This window comes from Bubalus kerabau, chromosome 10 (genome assembly GCF_029407905.1).
Source record: "Bubalus kerabau isolate K-KA32 ecotype Philippines breed swamp buffalo chromosome 10, PCC_UOA_SB_1v2, whole genome shotgun sequence".
In the NCBI taxonomy this organism is placed as follows: Eukaryota; Metazoa; Chordata; class Mammalia; order Artiodactyla; family Bovidae; genus Bubalus; species Bubalus kerabau.
The window spans coordinates 62,830,614-62,856,440 of record NC_073633.1 but is presented as its reverse complement, the minus strand read 5'-3'; the positions used below and the strand labels follow the sequence as shown (position 1 = coordinate 62,856,440).

At 37.6% G+C, this 25,827-nt stretch overlaps 1 protein-coding gene across 6 annotated transcripts in view; it reads right to left on the bottom strand.

The window, feature by feature from the left end:
* Nucleotides 1-25,827, bottom strand: part of MYO5A (myosin VA) — a 206,323-nt gene that overhangs the window by 113,170 nt on the left and 67,326 nt on the right. For 5 of the 6 annotated variants that reach the window (XM_055537938.1, XM_055537941.1, XM_055537940.1 and 2 more), the window contains 3 exons: nucleotides 19,497-19,607; nucleotides 15,423-15,594; nucleotides 11,995-12,139 (listed from right to left, as the gene is read on the bottom strand). In XM_055537938.1, the coding sequence (XP_055393913.1) occupies nucleotides 11,995-12,139; nucleotides 15,423-15,594; nucleotides 19,497-19,607 (428 nt within the window). Of the gene's footprint in view, nucleotides 1-11,994; nucleotides 12,140-15,422; nucleotides 15,595-19,496; nucleotides 19,608-25,827 lie in introns of those variants that run through there. The other variant, XM_055537943.1, reaches the window with a different exon arrangement.

The following is a 25,827-nucleotide window of genomic DNA, read 5'->3' as shown; positions in this document are numbered from 1 at the left end:
TATCAAAAAATTTAAACTTCATTATGTAGTAGCCCTTTCCTATACCATGGGGAAAAAGAGAACTCTGAAAGGAGATAAGGTTAAGGATTGTTCAGGTGGATCACACATATTTGTACAAATACACACATACACACAGTGATTTCAAGCACACACCAGATACATTTTCTTCTCTAGGAGATTTAGGATTCAGGATCCACATGACCAGCAGTTTTAAAGGGACTCCAATATTTATTATATCCCTTGCTTCTGGGCAGAGGCTTCCCTTCTTCCCCAAGCCTAGTAGAGCATTCCAGTATATAAATAAGCACCACTCTTTCATTATAGAAATTTCTCTGAATCAGGCTCTGATCTTTGACCTGTCATTTACCAATTTCATGACTTTGAGCAACTGCATGTCCTCTCTGGGTCACAGTTTCCCTCATTTTAATGATTAAATAGCACCCAAAGTCCTTCTTAATTCTAAACTATTAATACTATAAACTAAAAGTTTAACTCCAGAGTTGATTTTTAGGATGTTGGATATGCCACAGCCTGTACTCTAAGCCAGGTAAACTCTTGGGATCAAGTACAACTGAAAAAGGACAGGCCTACAGATGCTCAGATGGTCTTAAAGGGCTATATTTGACATGGCCAAACATTTCTTCTCTGTAGGACCCTTGAATCTAAGATGGTCAAAATCAACACAGGGCTACAAAGGGAAAAAAAATGTAAGCTCTTTCTGCCTGCTTTTAAATGAAGAACAGGAAATAGAAATGTGTATAAAATATGTACAGTCATCTTTAAAATGTTGTTCAGCTATATGTGGCCACAGGATGAAATGTCAAAAAGAGACAAAAGCAGAGATAGGTAGAAGTAAGAAAGACAACTAGAGACATAAAAGGAAGAAGGGTAATACATAATAAAGATATGAAAAGGGAAAAATAGGAAAAGTATAATAGAGATAGGGAGAAAACAGCCAAAAACATAAAGGATAAAAAACTTTATGGTTTTAAGGTGAATATCAGAGTCTATCCTACTCTACTTATTTGAGCTCTAAGTTTTATAATGTTGAAAGTGTGCAAATATGTAAATAATAATTTATTGTTCTTCCAAATTGTGATTAGCTGATCCTTAAGGTGCTCACGTCCTTATAAGACCCTTCATTTACTACTGGGATGTAGATATCATTTCAAGGACCTGATAAAACCAAATTAAGGAATACAGATTTACCATTCTTTATCAAGGACAAATCAATCTGGAGCATCCTAAGGCTGCAGGAACTGAGAATTTATGATTTCTAGCTTAGCCAGTCCTCTCAAATGTCTCTGCAATGATCCTAAATGGCCTGGGTACTGGGTTCCCTGAAGTAAAAGTGAACTCTTGTGATCTGTTTAGTCAATAGTACTTCCAGAGGCTATAATGTGAATCAAAAGCTACCACCCTAAAATACTGCTTCATTCATTCATTAAACAATGAAATGAGTAGTCACAATATGCCAAACACTTTATGAAGATAGAAGACTCTACAGTCATGGCCTATTGAGACAGACTGAAAACTATAGTCAAAATATAGTGGACCTGGTGGCTCAGTGGTAACAAATCTGCTTGCTAGTACAGGAGATGCAATTTAGATCCCTGGATTGGGAAGATCCTCTGGAGAAGGAAATGGCAACCCACGCCAGTGTTGTTGCCTGGGAAATCCAATGGACAGAGCAGTCTGGCGGGTTACACATCCATGGGGTTGCAAAGAGTCGGACATGACTTAGCGACTAAACAACAACAACAACAATTACAAGGAAAGAGGTCTACCCAGGATCTTATGAAAACATGGAGAAGGAGAGGGAGATATGAGGAGGAGATGCCAGGAAATGCTTTCTAGAGAAGGTGATGCCTGAATTGACTCATATATAATAATAACGAGAAACAAGGTTGTATGGGAAAAGGCAATAGAATTAAACTATGGAGAAGCACCTGAAACCCCAGGAACTAAATTATTCAAGGATAGAATATCCACTCTGGGTTGATGAAAGAGAGAGATGTTATACTTTAGTCTATTTTCCTTCAATCTGTATCTGTTTGGTCTGTCCAGCCTTTCCTTAGATTATATCTATCAGGATTTCATTTTGTATCAGGTGTATTATTTTACATATTTTCCTTCTGAACTTTACTGTTTAAAAACATAATCTCTCTAGTTTATTGTGCTCATGCTGAATACTATTCACATTTCCAAGACCATCATCTTGTTCTCTGCAAACTTAATGAGCATACCTTCCATTCATATCCAAGTCATCAATGAGGAAACTAAATATTGCCAGCCTGACTCACACAGAATACATTTACTATATCCACTCACCTCAGTATTAACTCTCAGGTGTTGCCATGGTCTAATTTTTAGCTTACAAGTGAACATATTCTCATGAAACAAAATCTAGAGGTTTATTTTTTTTATAGGCACTCAATCTAATTGCTCTCCCTTATTCAATCCCTTGATTAAAAAAAAAGAAAAATATTAAGCTAGTATAATAAAATGCTTTCTTCCAAAGTTATGTATTTACTGTGATATGGCTTTTACTTGAGACTGTAGTCTCTATTTCTCTAGTTAGAAGGTGCAAAGTTTTTCTACGTTTTTATTATTGCCAAGCATTAAGATAGGCTCTGCTCTGTTTCTCCAAGATTTCTGCCTTTGATTAATCCCAAGAAGAAAAGATTTAAACTCTAAAACTTACTAGATAATAAGTAAATAAGACAATACGTCCTATTAGTTTTTAAGTAGAAGTATTTACTTTAAGACTGTGCTGTGCACCAATGAAAGCTGGGGTACAGAGGCAGAAAGATTACTCAGGAAATGAAAACAAGTGTTCCTTAGAGATACATCCATTTCCTGCTAAGAAGTCTGTCATATGACTGTCAGTTCTTCTCATGTCACTTTGACTTCCCTGTTTCATCAGTATGTGTTATTGTGTAGTCGTCAAGTCATGTCCAGCTCTTTTGTGACCCCATGGACTGTAGCCCTCCAGGCTCCTCTGTCCATGGAATTTCCCAGGCAAGAATACTGGAGTGTGTTGCTGTTTCCTTCTCCAGGGGATCTTCCCAACCCAGGGACTGAACTCATGTATCCTGCACTGGCAGGCAGATTACCAGTGAGCCAGCAGGGAAGCCCTTCATCAGTATAGAGCCCGTGAAATTAATGTAAAGATGCCACAAAAGAAATAGCCTGTTTTTTCCAGTAATGGATATATAGAAATAGGGTCATGTAATTAGAAGTAAGAAAATTAAACAACAAAGAAGATAGGCTTTGGAGACTCAGAGCCGGATTCAAACATCAGTTCCCACATACTATTAGCACAATGGTCTGAAAGTTACTTTCCTCAGTTTCCTCATTTGTAAAGCAGGAGTGATGATGTTTGCTCCCAGGGGTACAATGAAATTAGAGGTAACATGCCTGACCCCATGCTTGGCACACAGTATATTTCTAAATATGGTAGCTCCTAATTACTAATACAAGTTAGTCCCTATATATATAATATATAAAATTCCTTATCACATAGCATGTGCTACTTCATATCTGTATAAGTAGAAATAATTGGTACCACATGGCTGGTGAGTCACAGGCAGTAACAGGAGAGATTTTATTATCTATAACAGCCAGCATCCACTTGGCCAATGAAACTCAGAGTGAAGCTTCGGAGACTGCCTAAACACATGCAGAAAGGGCCCACCCTAAGGAAAGGCCTAGCAGTAGAGTCGTGAGACTCCGTGATGATGAAGACTGTGATGATAGAAAGAGCTTAGATTTAAACAGTATTTTTCAAAATGCTTTTTATGTTTATCATCTCAGGTAATTTTCATCTCTGATGTAAGCACGATAAATATTATCTTTTCTTGGTTGGGGGAAACGATAATGCAGAGAGGTCAGATGGCTTATCCAAGGTTAAAGCAGAGGTAAGTTGTTACACTCTACATCTCTTAGTTTCCAGATGAAAAGTCTATACTATGCTCCTTCTGCTTCTCTCCAAGCTCCTCATCATGGTTTGCCCTTCACTGGAAAGAGTAAAAGACTTCTGCATTAGTCCCCATGAACCAAATGGAAACAAATGCATACCAAAGAATGTCTGCAATGTAAAGCTACATCATCTAGTGCAAGTGTTCTATTTCAGGATATAAGCTGAGGTCCAGGGAGACCAGAAGATTTAAGCTTATATAGTTAATTGTTTATGTAGCTTCGACTAGTATGGATATTGTTTCCCTTACACTAAGGTTATGCATGTAACTCTCAAATTTATTTTAAGAAAACCCACAAATGAAACAATCAATAAAATTTACTTGCTCTACCATTCACAGTGGAGGAAAACAATACCAAATCAAGCAATCAATATTACTTGGTTTTAAAGAGAAAAAAGAAATTAAAAAAAAAAAAGCCCTGATGTTTTAAGGAAAATAATACTGTGCTTTAATTATCAGAGACCAATCAGTTTCAGGATGAGAAAAGACTGATAAGAATGTGAAACAAAAATATGAGAAGACAAACAGACATAGCAGCCCACTGAGTTCTTCTCTTCTGTAAGCTGACACGACAGTTAAAATTAAGAGGCTAGTCTATGAAAATCTCCTATGAGGACACTATTCTCTGTAAGCATCATGCTGAGAAAGAAGTAATGAGCCAAGGATCCTAGTTATGCTGCTGTCACTGGACATGTATCTACGGGGCAGGAATCACTTGTGTCAACTGTGCTTTGAAGATAGATGTCGAAAATGCCATTTCAGTCTTAAATATCTAAAATGGAACTCCACCCCCTTCTTCTTCCAACACTTCCACCCCTACATGCACAACCTGCTCGGCCTGAATTTCCTCCATCTCAGTAAACAGCAACTCCAACCTTTTAGGTGCTCAGACCAAACACTTTGCCACCATCCCTGACTTCTCTTTTTCTCTCATACCCCCATATAAACAAGCCTTCTTATGTTCACCTTAAAAACTTATCCAGAGCCCATCCACTTCTCACCATCTCTGATTGTATTATTCTCTATTAGGTTATCATTAGCTCTTGCTTGGATCAATACAAAATCCACCTAACTAGTTACCTGGAATTGACCCTTATTGCAATACATTCAGTCCTTTGGTTTTGTTTGTTTTTTTACCTTTGAGATGATTTCAAACTTATAGAAAATGGCAAAAAAAGTAAACTGAATTCCTGTACCTGCTTTACTCAGATTCACCAATTGTTTAGATTTTGCTCATTTGTTTCATAAATGTCTCTGTTTCTCTTATTTTGATATTTTCTGAAACATCTGTGAGTAAGTTATAGACATGATGACTCCTACATATTTTAGAGTATACTTCCTAAGAACAATGACATTGCTCTTACATATCTACTGTGATCAAAATCAGGAAATGTAAAATTGACAAAAAACTATTATTTAATCTACAGTCTATATTCCTATTTTACAATCATCCAGTATTGCCCCATACAAAGTTACCCTGTCTCCCTCATCATCAAGATTCAATTCCAAATATTCACTGCATTTAACTGGCATGTTTCCACTCTCTCCTTTAATCAGGAACAGTTCCTCAGCCTTTCTTTGACTATCTTGATCTTGATAATTTTAAAGAGTATATAGAGCTATTTTTCAGTATACACCTCATTTACAGTTTTTCTCATGATTAGATTCAGGATATACATTTTTGGTAGGAATCTATCATGAATTTTTAACACAGCTGCCAGATCATGTCATTTCCCTGCTCAAAACCCACACTCAGAGAAAAAAGTCAAATATGCTACAAAAGTCCTCAAGGCTTTGTATGGTCCTTGCAATTGCTAATTTCTCTGCTTGGAATATTCTTTCTCCAGATATCTGAATGGCTTGCTTCCTCCTTTCCTTCATGTTATTGCTCAAAAGTTAGCTTTATTTTTTACGGAGTTGGATAAGTTAATACCAAAATCTACATATAAAAACAAATGCCTAAGGATAACCAGGAAAATAATGAAAAAGACACTGTGTGGGGGGAGGGGTGGTTAATGGTATCAGACACACAAACATAAAACATACTATAAAATCACTACAATCAAAGTGTGGTACTGGGACATGAATAAAGGAAGAGGAAAGAATATAGCCAAGAAATTAAACCAAGAACATAAGAAAATTGAGGGCATGATAAATTTTAGGTGGCATCTCAAATAACTGGCAAAGATGGGCTTCTGTAAGTGACACTGAGATAACTGTGCAGCCATTTGGAAAAAAGACAAATTTAGATCCATATGTCTCATCATACAAAAGTATAAACTCCAATGGGATCAGCGATCTAAAGGTAAGCTATAAAAACAATACAAACACTAGAAGAGGATTAAATCTTTTTTGCTTTGGTGTAGAGAAAGGTTTTCTAACAGTGACTTAAAATTCAAAGAAATAAAAAAGATTAATAAATTTGCTTGGAAAAGGACATTACAAGCAAAATAAAATTAAGGGGAAGTATTTGCAATATAACACAGATAAAGGGCTAATATATCACATATATATATATATATTTAACTCTTAAAATTGAGGATCAAAAAAACAAAAAACAACAGAAAAATGTAAAAAGTTGAATCAACAATTCAGCCCATAAACAAAGAAACAAACAAAAAATGAAACTGCTCTTAAACATATGAAAAGATATTCAAACTTACTCATATTTAAAGAAATGCAGATGAAAACAACATTAAGATACCATTAAACTGGCAAGAACATGACACAGTGGTAAAGAATCCCCTGCCAATGCAGCAGACGCAAGAGACGCAGGTTTGATCCCTGAGTGGGGAAGATCCTCTGGAGTAGTAAATGGCAACCCACTCCAGTATTCTTGACTGGACAGTTCCAGGATAGAGGAACCTGGTGGGCTATGGTCCATGGGGTAGCAAAGAGTCAGATGCAACTAAGCACACACACACACACACACACACAAAGACTACATATTTTGTTGATAAAGCTATGGGGAAATAGACACTCTTGAACAATTTAGGCAAAAATGCAAACCAAAACAACTCTTTAAGAGGGAATCTGGCAATATATTTATACCTACCTTTTGACCTACCAATGCCACTTTTAAAACTACAAAAATGTGCTCCACCTCTAACTTGTCTTCTTAAAGGCTGGTCAAGGTTACTGCATTAGCACTGAGCACCGTGTAACCCAATGCAAGCAATGTGGCTTTAGGGGTAAGACCCTGTACAATGTGAAGTCAAACCCCACTTCTGCTATGTGCTAGCTGATAGGCACCAAACCCAGCAATGCCTCCATCTGCTTACACAGCGATTTTGATTTTCAAACCATTGTGTCACAAGTCACCAAGACCATGGTGTTCAGTTCAAACAGCACTGTGCTAGACATGGGAGCCATAGGTTCCAAGAGCAACTGGGTCCTGGCTTGGAGCAAAAGCACCAATGTTGGACATGAAGACACATTTGACCAGAACTTCTACCCGAGCTGAGGAATTCCTGTGATACCAAGTTGGTAGAGAAAAGCTCTGAAACAGGTATGAACCTAAACTACCAAAGCCTGTCAGTGATTAGATTCTGCACCCTCCTCCCAGAAGCAGTTGGGTGGTTTAAGCTGCTCATGGCCCTGTGGCAGCTGTCCAGTTGAGGTAGCCAAGAATGTGAAAGTCCCTTGCTCTATCTCTTTGATCCCATCACCTCTCCTGTCCCTCTTCAAGCAGAGAGGTGCACTATCTGCCCCTTGTGGATGAGAAATCTCCCTCCAGCTCTGGCCCCATTGGCAATAAATATCACCAACTGGAATGTTCCAAATATTTATGATCAAGATATTGAGAGCTGCCCAATGCCACTGCCCCACTCTGTTCTTTCAGTGCTGCTTTCACACTGCCTGGTATTCCCGGCAGAGATGAGGACAGCTGTAGCCTCCTCCAGCTGTGGAAAAACTGCCTACCTCTCCTTCCATCCCTGAGATGCCTCTAAGGTCCTACCGATGATAGACTGCCAGTGGGTTCTCTTGGGCTTTAGCTCCTGGAGAATGTTGTACAGAGTTTACTTTTTTTTTTTTTAATAGTTTTCATAAAGACATATATATCACCCTTATCCCCAAGATGTGGGCAAAATTGTCTCATTATCTAGGCCTTGCTCCATGGTGTATCTGAGTCAGACTGTATATTTTGTCCCCAAGACTTAAAAGCAACTTGGAAGAGAAACAAATAAAGAAATACAAATATAAAAATGTATATAATAAATAATAAATATACAAACTTATTTATTGTAGCACTGTTTGCAATTGCAAAATGTTGCAAACAATCTAAATGATTATATATGGGAGAGTGGTTCAACAAATTAATGTTAAGTGGGGAAAAAATGAACCAACTTAGGTAACTTTGGAAATTGGTACTTCATATTATGTAAGACTAAAGACAAAATGACCTGGACACAATATTGCACTTGAGTGGTAAATTTGCTTTTCACAGGGCTATGGGTTAGCATTTCTGAAACTAAGACTATTCTAGGATTGAGCAAACAAGTAAATATACTATGGATAAGGAGAGTCAAGTTTCTCAAGATCAAAGAAAGAAGTTAAAAGAAGAAAAAAGAAATCAAGAATAAAAACTATGGTTTGGGGACTTCCCTGGTGGTCCAGTGGTTAAGAATCACCTGCCAATGCAGGCGACGTGAGTTCAATCCCTGATCCAGGAAGATTCCACATGCCACAGGACAACTGAGTCAATGCGCCACAACTAGAGCCCACGAGCCTCAGAGACTGAAGCCTGTGGACCTAGAGCCCATGCTTCACAATAACAGAAGCCACCACAACGAGAAGCCCACTCACTGCAATCAGACAAACCCACATACAGCAACGAAGACCCAATTTCACCAAAAAATAAATAAAAAATAAATACAATTAAAAACAAAACAAAACAGAAGATCACCATATGGTACCCCAACACTAGTCAGAGTGAGGATAAACATCAATAAAAATTTAAAAAATAAAGACAAAATATAAATTAAATAAAAACTGTGGTGTTGAATTGAAATTGGAGGAATCAGTAATTTTAATAGTTTTATGGTTTTAAATATATATACATTATATAGATACAGGTATGTGTGTGTGTGTGTAAAGATGTGCAAAGTCTGTGCTACTTAGAGAAAGGTAAATTAAAACAACACTAGGATACCATTTCTCATCTGTCAGTTTGGTGGAAATTTTAAATGATGACAATACCTTCTGTTGGCGAATAGGTGTGGGGGGCAACGTATTTCTTAGCTGTGTGCACTGAGAAGGTTTATAGGCAAGGATACCCAAGTAATGAATGCATCTAGCACCCAGATCTTAGTTCCTAAGTGCCATTTCTTCAGTACAAGGAACCAGGGGTCCTTGAAGAAATGGCTGAATTCATTGGGGGTTGGGGCAAGAAAATTAGAAAATGAGTCAGATGGTGCTAGAAAGTAAGGAAATGCTCAAAAGATGATGGAGAATGTGAAAGGACACTGGAAAGAGCTCTCAATGGCCAGATCTGAGACAGTTTGAACAAAATAAATAATGATAGTAATGTAGAGTAGGTACAGAATCTGTCTACAATGCAGGAGACCTGGATTCGATCCCTGGGTTGGGAAGATCCCCTGGAGAAGGAAATGGCAGCCCACTCCAGTATTCTTGCCTGGAGAATCCCCATGGACAGAGGAGCCTGGCAGGCTGCAGTCCATGGGGTTGCAAAGAGTTGGACATGACTGAGCAACTAAGTACACACACGCGAATGCAGAATAATCCATAGTATGAAATGCATGTCCATGAGTTCATACTGATACAAATACAAAAAAAATAGTAAGTTGGGGAGGAAAGAAATAGCTTTTCCTTAGATTAGACTTCTATCCATACCTGTAGAAGGAATGATGGAAATAGCAAACAACCACCTGGCAAATACCACAGTAATAACTGCTGCAGGTAAGAACTGCTGATGGATGTTAAAATTAGTGAGTGAAAGTATATTATGAGAAACAGGATATTTGCATAGTCTCAAAGTATTTTCCCATAAGGTACTTACTAATTTCAAAGTTTAAAATAATCACCTTAGGGACTTCCCTGGTGGTCCAGTGGTTAAGACTCCACGCTCCCAATGCATGGGCTTGTGGCACATTTTATGGGTGTAGATTAACTCATATAAGTGGCAAACATAATATCATCATTGACTGATGCATATTTTAAAACTATCTAAAAACAAAACTGAACAAAGGGAAAACAAACTTGCCATTAAGAAGTCATGCTGGAGTCACAGAGGAAATATTAAGGAGGTAATATTAAGAAACCAAAGCAAATTAAAGGGTAAAAAGCCAGAAATATTCATATAATCCAAAAACTGTGGATTACCAGTAACATGGATGGTGAGAGCCAAGCTTTCATATTTAAAAATAGTATTTTCAAAAAAGTCATATAATTCTCTATAAACTGTAAAAAATTTCCCAGGGATTTATTTTTAAGCAGGGAATACCATGCAATCCCCTCTCTGCCCAGTAGCTCTCAGGTTCAACTTGTAAGGTGTTAGCATTGTTTTGCAGAGCTAAATACCAAGTAAATAAAATACTGTCAGGCTTTTCTGCTGAGCTGGCCAAAAAGTTCATTCAAGTTTGTTTTTCCATAAGATGTAGTGGAAAAGCCCAAATGAACTCTGGCCAATCCAATATTTCAGGGGGAAAAAATTGTATCAATAAATGGAATTTTCTCACTTTTAAACTTAAAAGTAAACTTTTGGTTACTATTCTATAGCAGAATCTGAAATAATATGACATGTAGAACAAAACCGTGCTTTGTCATTTTATATTTAATATGTCAATATTTCATAGTGTCAGACCAATTGATTTTGAAATCATTTTACTAATACATTTATTTTTTAATGTTCTTTTTCATTATGGTTTGTCACAGAATACTTAATATAGTTTCTTATGCTATACATAGGACCTTATCATTTATTCATTCTGTATATAATAGTTTGCATCTGCTAATCCTAAACTCCCAGTCCATCCCTCTTCTACTCTGCCTCACCCCTGGAAACAAATCTATTCTCTATGTTCATGACTTTGTTTCTGATTTGTAAAAGTTCATTTCTATCATTAGCTTTCTCATCTATAAAATGACAATACCAACCTTGGATGAGTCCTATAAGGATAAAACTACTTAGTAAATGGGAGGCAATTAAACAGTGCCTTGCACAGAAAGAGTACTTAATAGCTTTTACCTGTTATTAGAAGTATCAATACTATTTTACTAACAAAAGGGTATAATGACTTCTATGGATTCTGTCATTGAAATAATTCTAAAATTCTGTCACACACTGGTCCAGTTATGTACAAACATTCTTTCTTGTTGGAAAGGAGAAAATAAAAAACTCTGCAGTATTAGTTTTCTCTCCATAAACTGCTTGAGGGTTTCCAATATCATGTTTATAACATGCCACATCCTTACCTGTAGACTGGAGAAATAGGTTAAAAATAGACTATCCTTCAATGCATGCATAATTTTGCATTAAATTATATTATCAAGAGCATAATCTAGTCTTGAAAGTAGATTTTTCTCTCATTCTCCACTCTAAAAATATTATTAGGGTTCCACAGTTATCATCAAAGACATTTTCCTGATGCTGTTCAGGATCACTGATACCCTAAAATTCACTAACTTAAAACTCACAGTTTCCTGTTTTAATTACCCCAGATACAGACAGATTTCTATCAGCATTTAGGCCTTTTAGTTCTGGTCTGCCACTCACTAGATGAATAACATTGGGCAAGTCACTTAATACCTCCAAACCTTGATCCATTCATCTATAAAACGTGACATCTGTCCTTGAATAGTCACAGGATTATATGTCCTTTTACAAATGTTAGGTGATTTTGATAATAATTCAGGCCACCTGAAACAATCGAGGCTGTTTATTTAATAATTTACAAGTTGTTATTCACTGTATTTTAAAATATCTGTGACTCAGTAAAGAAGAAAAGATCACATCCAATAAAAGTAATGAAATAGTAATAGAGCTTCCACCAACCTGGCCATTTGCTTGTAAGCTTCTTCAGCTACTGCAAAGATATGTGGATCCATATCACCCATGTTCTGACCACTATATGCATTAATAATATCTTCTCCATAAATAGGCAGCTGTTCATAAGGATTTATAGCTACTAGGACTATACCTGGGAAGAAAGGCAAAAAACCAAAGGAAGTTAATAATATCCTAATGGGCATATCCAACGTGGTAAAGTGAGAATCACAGTTAAAATTCAATTAATATCAAACTAACAAATTGCTAAGAGTCAAAATATACCACAGCATTTGCCTGTGAACTATTAAGTCCTAACTAAAAAACCATTTACAAACAAGACTAGGTTATTTAAAGTAGTAAAAATTGTGGCAATATTGGAAGAACTTCAAATATTTTTATAATATTTAAACCAAAAATTCTACTTCTAGAAATGTATCCAAATGAAATAAACATATATTCATGTACAGGGATTAAAAAAAAATAAAGATGTTTATTATAAAGTTATTCATAACAGTGAAAAGTAGAAACAAAATACAAAACAGAGGGACAGTGATTTATGTATAGTACAGGAAACTATATTCTACATCCTGTGATAAACCACAATGGAAAAGAACATGAAAAAGAATATACATATGTATAACTGAGTCATGTTGCTATATAGCAGAAACTAAATATGACATTGTGAATCAATTATATTTCAATGAATTTTTTTTAAAAAGGGAGAGTGGTTTAATATGTATTATTATATCCATGTGATGCAGATCATGTTTGTGACAAATATTAAGTGCCATAGGAAAAGATGACACACAACTATATATAGACTGATTCCAATTTTATATTTATTTATACTCTTTTACATTTACACACAGGATATAAGACAACTTAATATTGGTTATTTTTCAGTGGTGAATTACATGTAATTATTTTTCCTTTTTTATACCTTTTTTTTGGTATTTCCTTAAATTTTATACCAGATATATGTTAACTTTAGTCATTCATTCAACAAATATTTGACTACAATTAAGTTTTGAGTCTTTTCTAAGTGTTATATTTATAGCAGGTAAAAAAAAAAAAAAAGACTAATTTAAATAGAGTATAACCTTTAAAAACTGTGATCACTATACTGTACACCTGTAAGTTATATAACACTGTAAAGTGAAAGTCAAAGTCACTCAGTCATGTCCAACTCTTTGTGACCCCATGGACTGGGGCCCACCAGGCTCCTCTGTCCATGGAATTTTCCAGGCAAGAATACTGGAGTGTGTAGCCATTCTTTTCTCCAGGGGATCTTCCCTACCCAGGGATCGAACCCAGGTCTCCCGCACTGCAGGTGGATTCTTTACCGTCTGAGCCACCACATCAACTATATTTCAATAAAAAAATTTTTTTTAAAAAGGAAAAATCTTTGTCCTCCTGGACCTTGTAATCTAGAGGGAAATTCAGACAATAAATAAGAAAAAAAAAATATATATATATATATTACAGGATAGATAGTAAGGTAAACGGGGGATTAAATAGAGAAGGAATATTGATGTCTAGGAGAAGAAAATATGGGGTGGACAGGAAAGGCTTCACTGAGAAGGTAGCATATGTGCAAGAAAGATAAACTGAAGAAAAAATGAATATTGACCAAAAGACTTAGTAGGTAGGAAAGAAAAAGAGCAAATATCAAGAATATAAATTCTTTTAAGAAGAAAAGATAGCTGTCCCTGCCCCAAACTGGAGCCCAATGAAGAAATGTTGAGCACTAAGTTGGGTACATGCAGCAGAGACTTAGAAGGAAATGGATAGAAATCCCAGACCTGAGACTCAGCAGATAATACTTAGTGAAAGAAGGATTAAAAACTCAGTAGAGAAAAAAGAGCTAGAGAAAATGAAGAATAAGAAGGAAGCAGAGAAAGAAGAAAAAGAAGGAAAAGGGGAACATATACATGTATGCTTAACTGCTAGGAGAGGGAAAAAAAAAATCCTGGACTGGGTCACTGGCAGCTACTACTGGAATGAGCAGGGGCCCAGGCAAGCAGATCAAGCAAAAGTGTTACTACAACTCAAGTCAGTCCTGCACTGCTAAGCATATTGAGAAAAAGAAAACATCTTGAACCCGCCCCAAAGATAAGTCTTTGGATGCCTACTCTTCAAGTATTGGTTTTTGTAAGAGATGAAAATAACTTGCAAATCAGTATTGAATATGGCATACAACTTCTATGCAGAGAAAAAGCAAAAGATGGACCCAGTTCCTTGTATTCTGAGTAATATTATGTAAGTTCATAAAAGAGTTTATTCAGCATAAAATGCAACTAGCTAATGAACACTGGTAAATCTTTTGAGAATCTGTATACGTGTCAGGAAGCAACAGTTAGAACTGGACATGGAACAACAGACTGGTTCCAAAAAGGAAAAGGAGTATGTCAGGCTGTATATTGTCACCCTGCTTATTTACCTTATATGTAGAGTACATCATGAGAAATGCTTGGCTGGAGGAAGTACAGGCTGGAATCAAGATTGCCGAGAGAAATATCAATAACCTCAGATATGCAGATGACACCACCCTGACGGCAGAAAGTGAAGAAGAACTAAAGAGCCTCTTGATGAAAGTGAAAGAGGAGACTGAAAAAGTTGGCTTAAAGCTCAACATTCAGAAAACTAAGATCATGGCATTTGGTCCCATCACTTCATGGCAAATAGATGGGGAAACAGTGGAAACAGTGGCTGACTTTATTTTTCTGGGCTCCAAAATCACTGCAGATGGTGACTGCAGCCATGAAATTAAAAGATGCTTACTCCTTGGAAGGAAAGTTATGACCAACCTAGACAGCATATTGAAAAGCAGAGACATTACTTTGCCAACAAAAGCCCGTCTAGTTAAGGCTATGGTTTTTCCAGTGGTCATGTATGAATATGAGAGTTGGACTATAAAGAAAGCTGAGCACTGAAGAATTGATGCTTTTGAACTGTGGTGTTGGAGAAGACTCTTGAGAGTCCCTTGGACTGCAAGGAGATCCGACCAGTCCATCTTAAAGGAAATCAGTCCTGAATATTCACTGGAAGAACTGATGCTGAAGCTGAAACTCCAATACTTTGGCCACCTGATGCGAAGAGCTGACTCATTTGAAAAGACCCTGATGCTGGGAAAGATTGAGGGCGGGAGGAGAAGGGGATGACAGAGGATGAGATGGTTGGATGGCATCACCAACTCAATGGACACGGGGTTGGATGAACTCCGGAAGTTGGTGATGGACAGGGAGGCCTGGTGTACAAAGAGTCGGACACAACTGAGCAACTGAACTGAACTGAAATCTTTTGATAACTCTGAAGTGAATATGTTTCTAAGAAAAGATCCACCCACAGCCTTCTTTCTCATGCACATTATTTCCATGGTTATGTCCATTAGCAAAAAGAATTCATAGTTCACTCAGACAACAATGCACACTCACCACAATATGTATAAATAAGTTTGGAATCAATAAAGCGGACTCTGAGATTATGGAGTACAGCAGGCTCGTGAAGATAACTGAGGGCTGTGAGGTCATTTTCACCCACAAGTATGTCAGGGTTTCTTAAATGAGGCAGTTCCTTGGTCTTTGGATCTAGACGATATTCCAAATCCTGAAAATGCACAAGATACAGCATCTGAATAAATCATGGCAAAAACCTGATACAGGCATGTATTAATACATTTTGATCATTTCCTATTCCTGATTTGTTTCTCAGTTATTAAATACATTTTCCTGGTACCCCCCCAAAACCACAGAAATTGGTGGAAACAGCAAAAAATAAGGAGAGTCTGTTTTCACTAGATGTATTAACTCATAGCAACATTTTTTGCTAATACAGTTTGAAAAGTCAAAGCCTAGATTATTTTTTCTACCTAGTTACTAGGCCAGATAATTTTCTACGGGAAAATAATTCTTTTTTTATCCTCTTCACCTGGTATAAGTGACAGACAATATAAGAGAGTGCTAAGAGCTTGGCTCTAGAGCCAGATCAACGCAGGTTCAAGTCCTGAAACTGCTATTTACTTCTTGTGTGGTCTTGTGTATATTATTTAACCTTAATCTTTCATTTGTAAAAAGGGCATAATGGAAATAGCTCACAGGTGTGTGCTAAAAATTAAAGGAGACAATGTTTGGTATGTGGTAGGTACTTGGGAACTCCTGAACCCAGAGAGGCCCAAGAATCCCTTAAAATTAGATGTTAACACTTTGCGTCTATGCATGTATGTGTAAGTACATACACATATGTGTATTTCTTTAAAATACAGTCCATAGTTTTTATTAGACTTTTAATGAAGTGCTTGGCCCTCCAAATTATGAAGTACTACTCATTTTAAGGAATATGGCTTTATGGCAAAGTCAAGCATGGAGACTGTCACTCAATTATGTATTAAGGGGAAACAACATACAACACATGAAAAGGAAAAAAACAGCAATATAATTGCAGAGATGGACAAGTTAGTTTTGTAAAAAGACTTTTTCTAATACTTTTGTTAATACTAAAGAGATATATAGAGGTCAAATGTTCAAATCAGGTCGGAATGAATTCTGCAAAATGGGGAGGAAATTTTTACAGTCTGACCCTCGACCTCTCTTTGTCTGTTTATTAGGATCTAATGTCCTTTTCCAAAGCTGACTAGTCTTTGCATTGGCTTCTGCCATACAAAAAATGGCTGTGTGATCTCAGGCAGACTGCTTAATATCTCTGAGTCTGGGCTTCCTTATTTGGAAAATAGTTACAATACCACATGCGAACGCACGGGTTTGCTGTGCGAATTATCATAAGAAAATATAGCCTAAAGTACCTAACGTGCCTCACAGAGTGGATGATCAATGAATATTGAATAAGTTAATTCCTTATTTGGTAGTCAAGGCCCTTCTAATCTGGTCTAATTCTTCCCTGCCTTCTTTCTGAATAATTGCCTTGCCTCTGTTTTGCTCTCCTGAAATTCATTCTCCACTCCACCACCAGTGAGTCCTTTCTAAAACAGAAAACTTGGCACTCGTCTGTTTAAAAACACTACAATCACTTCCCAGATATACCAGTTGAAGTTTAAGAGTTGCAGCATGAACACGAGGCTCTCTTTGATCTGGTACCCCCCCACCCCCATATTCCTGCCAGTCCTCTCCCGTCAAATCTCAACAACATGAAACTTGTACAGTTCTCTAAATGCACAATACTGTGCATGCTTCCCTGCCCTTGCTGAGGCTCCTCCAGATCCCTGAAATGCACTCCTCCTTGTCTATTCATTCTTTAGACGATGCCTCTCTGACTCTTAGCCTTCATCAGTTCCTCTGACCAGTCTCCACTCTGTTCTATTTTTGTTTCTTATTTATATTTATTATATCATATGTCACACTATTCCTAAGTATATGTACTTTCTTATTTTACATTAATGTCAGAGAGCATATTTTTTGCCTCTTCTTTTTTTTTGTCTCTTCTTAACATGATACATAGCAAGTACCCTAACATACTAGCCTTAAACTAGAGCACACACCCTTCTTTTTTTTTTTTCTTTTTTTTAATTTTATTTTATTTTTAAACTTTACATAATTGTATTAGTTTTGCCAAATATCAAAATGAATCCGCCACAGGTATACATGTGTTCCCCATCCTGAAACCTCCTCCCTCCCCATACCCTCCCTCTGGGTCGTCCCAGTGCACCAGCCCCAAGCATCCAGTATCATGCATCGAACCTGGACTGGCAACTCGTTTCATACATGATATTTTACATGTTTCAATGCCATTCTCCCAAATCTTCCCACCCTCTCCCTCTCCCACAGAGTCCATAAGACTGTTCTATACATCAGTGTCTCTTTTGCTGTCTCGTACACAGGGTTACTGTTACCATCTTTCTAAATTCCATATATATGCGTTAGTATACTGTATTGGTGTTTTTCTTTCTGGCTTACTTCAATCTGTATAATAGGCTCCAGTTTCATCCACCTCATTAAAACGGATTCAAATGTATTCTTTTTAATGGCTGAGGAATACTCCATTGTGTATATGTACCACAGCTTTCTTATCCATTCATCTGCTGATGGACATCTAGTTGCTTCCATGTCCTGGCTATTATAAACAGTGCTGCGATGAACATTGGGGTACACGTGTCTCTTTCCCTTCTGGTTTCCTCAGTGTGTATGCCCAGCAGTGGGATTGCTGGATCATAAGGCAGTTCTATTTCCAGTTTTTTAAGGAATCTCCACACTGTTCTCCATAGTGGCTGTACTAGTTTACATTCCCACCAACAGTGTAAGAGGGTTCCCTTTTCTCCACACCCTCTCCAGCATTTATTACTTGTAGACTTTTGGATCGCAGCCATTCTGACTGGTGAACACACACCTTTCTAAATCTCTGTTCAGTCAACTTGTGATATTCACTATCTTCAAAATATATTCCAAGTCCCACAAAGTCTATCCCCTTTCTCTTTGTTAATCTAAATTCTGTCTAGTCAAAACTCTTCCTTCTCTTGGGAGTCTTCCCTGAAGCACCCCACAGTGATGTTTCCCTCTCTTGGGACCCTAAAGTCCTCACTGTCTTTACAGCACAGCACAGTGGTTATGAGCACAGACCATAAAGACAATCTACTGGCTTAAAGTCCCAACTTCATCCCTTAATGCCTGTATAACTCTGAGCAAGTCCCAAACTTTCTGAGTCTCAGTACTTCATCCATAAAGTGGTAATAATAACAGGCTCACCTCATAGGATTGTTGTGAGGATTAAGTGAGTTACAGGATATCAAGGACTCAGAACTACACCTGGTACATAGTAAGTGTTCAATACATATTAACTGTCAGGACAGTATTACTCACTTGGCAATTAATCATAAGCTTATCTTTTGACATTTTTAGTATTGCAGTATTGAACTACTTTTTATATCCTGCATTCTCCTGGCTAGATTATAAATTGTTTAGAAGAAATTAATGTCACACTAAAAGTGTGACATGCCCTGTCAAATGCAGTGGAGAGAATAAAAAGGGTGGAACTAAGAGTCTATTCTGCAGTGAATGAAGATGGGAAAGTGCAGAGACACAACTGGTTATAGGTTTTTCTGGCCACTAGCAAAGGGTTTTATAGATAATAGCTTCTAAGTAAATATTTTTCAAACACCTATTTCCAGCAAATATCATATCTCAAGCTGGCTCTTGAAATGTTGTTTTCTTAGTTAATAATTCTTAGTTTTCTTAGTTGTTTTCTTAGTTAAAAATGAATTATTTAAGTGATATCCTAAACAAAATACAGATAAACAGGAATATCTATGGGAGGATTAGATGTGAATCTAAATCAGGTCATAATAAATTCATAAGCCAAAATAATGGGTTTTTTAAAGTATCTGCTATTTTCACTAACCCTTTGGGATAGAAAATTGTTTGCCATTTTTATCAGTTAAGTGAAAATATTCGATTAATTCAAAATTTAACTTCCAAGTGAAGTTAAGTATCTCACAGCAAATTTACCCTTTTGAATTTCCTTTACTTTATGCCAATAACAACAAATAAAAGCAGAATTCCTACCTTTCCATCCTCAAGTTGAAGCAGGAGAACTTTATCTCCTGGCTTATAATCTTTGAGCAGCTCTGCTGACTTCCAAACTTCTTCAGGATCAGGTATCCAAACCCTGGCAAACTAGAAGACAAGAAGAAAAAAATATTTAAACCAGCAATTCAATTACTTTATAATGATATTAAAAAACCATGGATGTATTTATAATTAAACAGTTTACGAACAAAATAAAACGCAGCAAATATGAAATTTAACTTTTAAATTAGCAGATGAAAAGTACTTTAGCCTCAGTAGTACCATAAGTCCACATTATTAAAAGGCACAATGCTCTGTATTGTGGTAATAATTTCACAATATATGCAATTCCAATCATTATGCCATACACCTTAAACTCATACAGTGCAGTATGTCAATTCTATCTCAATAACACTATGGAAGTGGGGGAAACTATGCTCTGAAGAAATAGCCTTGATTAAAATTTGACTTTGCCTTATATTAAGAATGCTACCCCAAAATTTAATTTTAGATTAAAATGTACGTATAAACCTATTTTTTCACTGAATGCAGACTTTCATGGGTCTAAGAACAAGATTTGGAAGCTCTGGTGTGGTGGCTGTGCTAGTTTCAGCAGCACAGCTATTTTTTTCAATCATAAGATTTAAAATTTGAATTTTTTATTGTAGTTTTCATCCTGTGTTCTGCAAACCCTTAGTGATTTCTCAGTATTCATGGGGGATCATTATGAGCAGAGGAGCCACAGCTGTTTTACATACTGGACATCTGGAATTTGCTTTGAAGAAAGTTCTGTTGCTAATTTTTAAAAAATGAGAAGGCACTGCTGTCTATATTTTGTTTTCATTATTTTAGAAAGATGAGTGAAAATGGTAAAATGGAATATTCATCCTAGCCTCAATATCATGAAAGAGGTATCAACAGGAGTTTCTAAAACAGCAAATCTTTAGCCTTAACTACACCCTCTGGACTTAAGCCAATTTTGAACTGCAGACCAATTTTGATTGGGTCCTCCAAACACCACAATGAAGAGGTGTTTTATGACTGTTTGGATTCCTTAGAAAGGACTCTCCCTTTAAAACATATGTACACTAAACCTTGGTGCCCATTTTCAGGAATATATCACATATGAAAATATCACCAACACCAGTCTTTCTCTATTTTCTTCAGAGCTTTTATTACTACCTGAATTTATTTATGCTATTTCTTGTTTAAGTATTTACTATTTTTCTTTGTTAGAATATAAGTTCCATATTTGTCTTGTTCAACACTGTATCAAGTGCTTGTGTATCTGGTACACAGCTGGGCCCTGAGTATTTGCTAAAAGAATGCCAATCCTTAAATTGAATAGAAGTGAGCATAGAAAAAAAAAACAAAAACAGAACAAAACCTCACCCCTTGCTTTATTTATCTCTTATTATCATAGATTCATGCCGATTTTTGGTCTGAACAGTTTGTAGAGAAAAGGGTACCAAGCCGGGTTATGGGTTCCAATCGCAGGACTACCAGATTGGTCTTTTAGCTTTTATTTCAGGTATCTGCAAGATGGGGGATGACAGCAAGACTCATCTAGTTTATCTCCAAGGTTTATACAAGGTTTTCACAGAAATTCTGTGAAAGGTATAAACCAATATATATGTATAGGCTGAGATTGTTACTAAATGTTTTTTCCATAAGAAGTGATTATAAATGTTATATACCAAATATGTTACTACAACTTATTTCATAACTTTTCCCTCATTTATACAGCCCCTTAAACTGAGTAATATCCATACACATTACTAAAATCTTACTCATTCAATAAAGATTTCTGGGAGGCTCAAGAGGGAGGTGGTACATGTATAATCACTGCTGATTTGCCATAACTGTTGTATGGCAGAAACCATCACAAAATTGTAAAGCATTTTTCCATCAATTAAAAAATAAATTAAATAAACATTTCTGTTTACTAACTGCTTCCACTCTGAAGCCTACTTTAGAAAGCCAGTATTTCTATAACTTTTTCTGAAAGGGATTTACTAGTTCCAGAAAAGATGTCTGAAGCATGAGACTCAGAGTCATGAAATAACCTACTACCTTGACTGATGAAAACACAAAAAGCGAAATGGGTCCAAGTGAGTATGTAGAATCATGGCTGACCTGCTCTAAACATGAGTTTTCAACTAAATTTAGAAAGAAGTGCCTTTGTGTTTTGTCCATAGCAAGCTCTAGCTCAGATTTCTACAAGTATTTTGGAAGCAGTAATGAGCTGGTACTTTGCCAAAGGTTTGATTTCCAAGAGCCAGATGTTAACAACACTTACATATAGAAGACAGAGGCTAAGGCCCTTACACTCACCAGAGGCAAGATATTGAAATACCAAACCTCACTCTGACAACCAACTTCCCCCTTATCTTATCTCTGCTGCTGCTGCTAAGTCGCTTCAGTCATGTCTGGCTCTGTGCGACCCCACAGATGGCACCCCACTAGGCTCCCCCATCCCTAGGATTCTCCAGGCAAGAACACTGGAGTGGGTTGCCATTTCCTTCTCCAATGCATGAAAGTGAAAAGTGAAAGTGAAGTCGCTCAGTCGTGTCCAACTCTTCGAGACCCCATGGACTGCAGCCTACCAGGCTCCTGCGTCCATGGGATTTTCCAGGCAAGAGTACTGGAGTGGGGTGCCATCGCCTTCTCCGTTATCTTATTTCTATCTCTGGGGAAAATATCCAAGGAGAAATAGGTCAGAAATCAGTCTATTATTACCACTGTCTCTTTTTTATTCTTTTCCATCTTAATCAGTGAGGATCAGTGACTCTGCAGAAACAACTATACAGAACTAGGTCAGTTGGGAAAATATATATACCTTAGATGCTGAAACAGAGAGGAATCTCAACCTGACAACGCCCCTTCTTATTGCCTCTATCACCTCCAACCCTACTTTCCACTGTCCCCTTAAGCCCCCAGAGAAAATACACATGGCAGCCCTGATGAAGAGGACTAAGCTTGTTCAGCTACATCCAGTGTGAAGACTGAAAAGGAAGACAAGAAGGCAAGGTCCCAAGATCACACGAGAACCTAAAAGAGATACGTGTTAGCAACAGTCAGGGAGGAATCAGAAATAGGAGTGGATACACCTACCCACTAAGTCTGCCCAGGTACCTAGTGAAACCGAAGCAGTTAGTGAAAGATAATCCTAGCCAAAGTGAACCAGCCCTGACAGAGTTCCAGCAAGACAAGACAAGGGAAGGTCCAATGTCTTGTAACAACTCTGTCACTAGCTGTCTGCATTAGCTAATAGAGGGTGAAGCTTTCCTGCAATGCTCCCCATTCCATTTTTAACTCACACTACTCTATCCCTCATTACCTTGTGAGTCCTTCAAATGCCTCACTTACGATACCTCAGACCTCCTACACTAGACTGCATGCTCCTTAAACCATCTTTGAACCCCATCTAGACTGGCTCACCTCCTTGACCACAGTTAGTGGGACATTTGTGTTGATTCTACTTAAGGCAGAGGTAGGGCAAAGGAAGGGGGAAAAGTCAGGAGAATGGCAAAGAGAAGTAGCAAAGGCAAACTTCACAGACCCACCTCAGGATTTTTCCTGAAGCTACAAAGCACAGCTGAGATGGGGTAGGAGTCAGAGACTTAGAGAAGAGACTCGTGGAGTAGTAGGCAAAGAGTGAACACTGAGGCAGAAACTGTAGAAGAAGGGAAAACAAGGATTTGGGATATGAGGTACTGTGACTAAAGCCACAAAAACTGTAGGACATGAAGAAAAGAGAAAAAGGCTTAAAACAGAAAACACTGAAATATAAATACACATCAAAGATTAGTACCTTGCAAGGAAAATAAAAACCATCTGCCATACAACATAATTTACGACGAGGTAAAGCTGACTGAGTCTAATGGGAGAGCCCTGGAAAGGCGGGTTCAGGGGACATGCCTGTACAGGTCCCTGCAGAGAGGGGCACCAAACAGCATGGCTTCTCAGGGGTTACACCCATCCCTGTGTGCTGAAGGAGGCAGCCGTCATCATTCTCATTGTATTCTACCACAATGACAACACTCAACTGGTCCTTGATTAATGCAGGTGACTCACTGGAAGTTTTGCGAACTTGCATTTTGTCAGTCAAGGAACCCAAAAGTTTGAGTATTCAGAATAATAGTTTCTGAGGCCTCAGACACCTTGGGAATGAGACTGACAGTAAATGACCAGTCTCTAAATCCCAAAAATCTGATCCATGTGATTCTCTCCCTTCCCCAAACTCCCATGCACGTGATTTGCTTACAGACAGCACACATGCACATCCTTCATGGTTCCCCTATTAAGTCATGGCAATTTGGCAACATGGAATCTACTTGGTTCAATTTTAATACCCCATTGAAAACATTCACAAAAATGAATGCTTTATGTGACAATTCAAACAAGCCTAAAATAACTAAGTGCTTCTCTAGGCTATGAACTGAAGCAGAAGAGAAATCCTGAATCATGAATACCCTTTCCTCCGATCCCTGACATAACTGATAGCCAAATGGTTACTAAGTAATTCATATAACCCTAAAGGCATGTTTTTCAGGTAGAAAATTTAGGAACTACTATGTTAAAGCACATGATGGACTTTCCAGAAACTACACGCACGCACACACACACTGTACCTGTTGACATAATAAACTCCCATATACCCACCTAGGTTCAGGATTAGAACCTTACCTCTCAGTGGAATATATTCTTAAACATTTCATTTTCCCTCCATTTTCAATCATCACTGCCACTGTCTGGTCATGCCAAACTATGGGTTCGCTGTATTATAAATAAGCCCTTGCTTTCAAACAACAGACTCCTATTTATCCTTCACATCTGTGTTAAAGTACTGCCTTCTCTAAGAAGAACTTCCTGACTTCCCACCATCATTTGGCACTCTACTCTCAATGTCCCCATTACTGCATGCAATTTTCATCCCACTAAATGATGACTTTGCTTGCCTATCTCCTTCTACCGACTGTTGGTTCCTTGAGAGGACGAGTGCGTCTCATTCACCTTTGTCTCTTCAGCACTTAATACAGGGCCCGTCTAATAATTTCTTAATAAACCTTTATTACATGAATGTTCCTGGCTGTACACATTATACTCTAAGAGGGTAGCTTAAAAGAAGTATCAGAAAGAGGCTCCCAGAATCTTCTAAAGGGTCTCTAATTTCTAGAAGTAGAGAAAGATGAAAGTGACTTTGGAGAGCTGAATTATACAGGAAATTTTGGTTTGAAAGAAGGAAAAACAGCCAGATAGCAACGCAGCAGAGAAGTAATGAAACACCCTTTCCTCCCCCAAACAAACCTCCATCCCTTCATAATTTATGTAGAGTGGAAGCTACACCTCACTTCCAGAACAGAGAGCCCCACTCCCAATCCCACCACTCAGAAGGCAAAGAGGTGATGTGACCACCATTTCCACCAACCATCTCCTACAGTGGCAAAGTGGGGAACGGATGGGAAGAAAGGTAAGCCAAGGGGTTGGAGTAGGGAAAGAGGGTCACACCAAAATGGGGGAAAGAAGAGAATGGCTGGGGGTGAAGAAAAGGGGCATTTAGGATGGGGCTAAATGTGAAGAGCAGAAGTGTCCTGTGCCCCTCTGAGGCTTTTTAACAGATACAAGCATACCTCACTTTACTGTACTCCACTCTGCTTTACTGTACTTTGCAGATTGAGGGTCTGTGGCAACCCTGTGTCAGGCAAGTCTACTGGCACCATTTTTCCAACAAGATTTGCTCACTTCATCTCTGTGTCACATTTTGATAATTCTCACAAAATTTAAAACTTTTTCATTCCTGTTACATTTGCTTTGGTGATCTGTGACCTTTGATATTACTTTTGTACTTGTTTTGTGGTGCAGCGAACCACATCCACATAAGATGGTGAACTTCACTGATAATGCTGTGTGTGTTCTGACTGTTCCAACTACTGGTTATTTCCCTGGCTCTTCCTCTCCTTGGGCCTTCCTATTCTTTAGGACAATATTGATATTAGGCAAATTAATAACCTTATAATGGTCTCTAAGTCTTCATGTGAAAGGAGGAGTTGCAGGTCTCTCACTTTAAGTCAAAAGCTAGAAATGATTAAGCTTAGTGAGGATGGTGCATTGAAGGCTGAGCTAGACCAAAAACACTTACACCAAATAGTCAAGTTGTGAATCCAAAGAAAAAGTTCTTAAAAGAAATTAAAAGTGCTACTCCAAAGAACACACAAATCATTGATATGGAAAAAGTTGGAGTGGTCTAGAAGGAAGATCAAACCAGCCACAACATTCCCTTAAGCCAAAGCCAAATCTACAGCAAGGCTCTAACTCTCTTCAATTA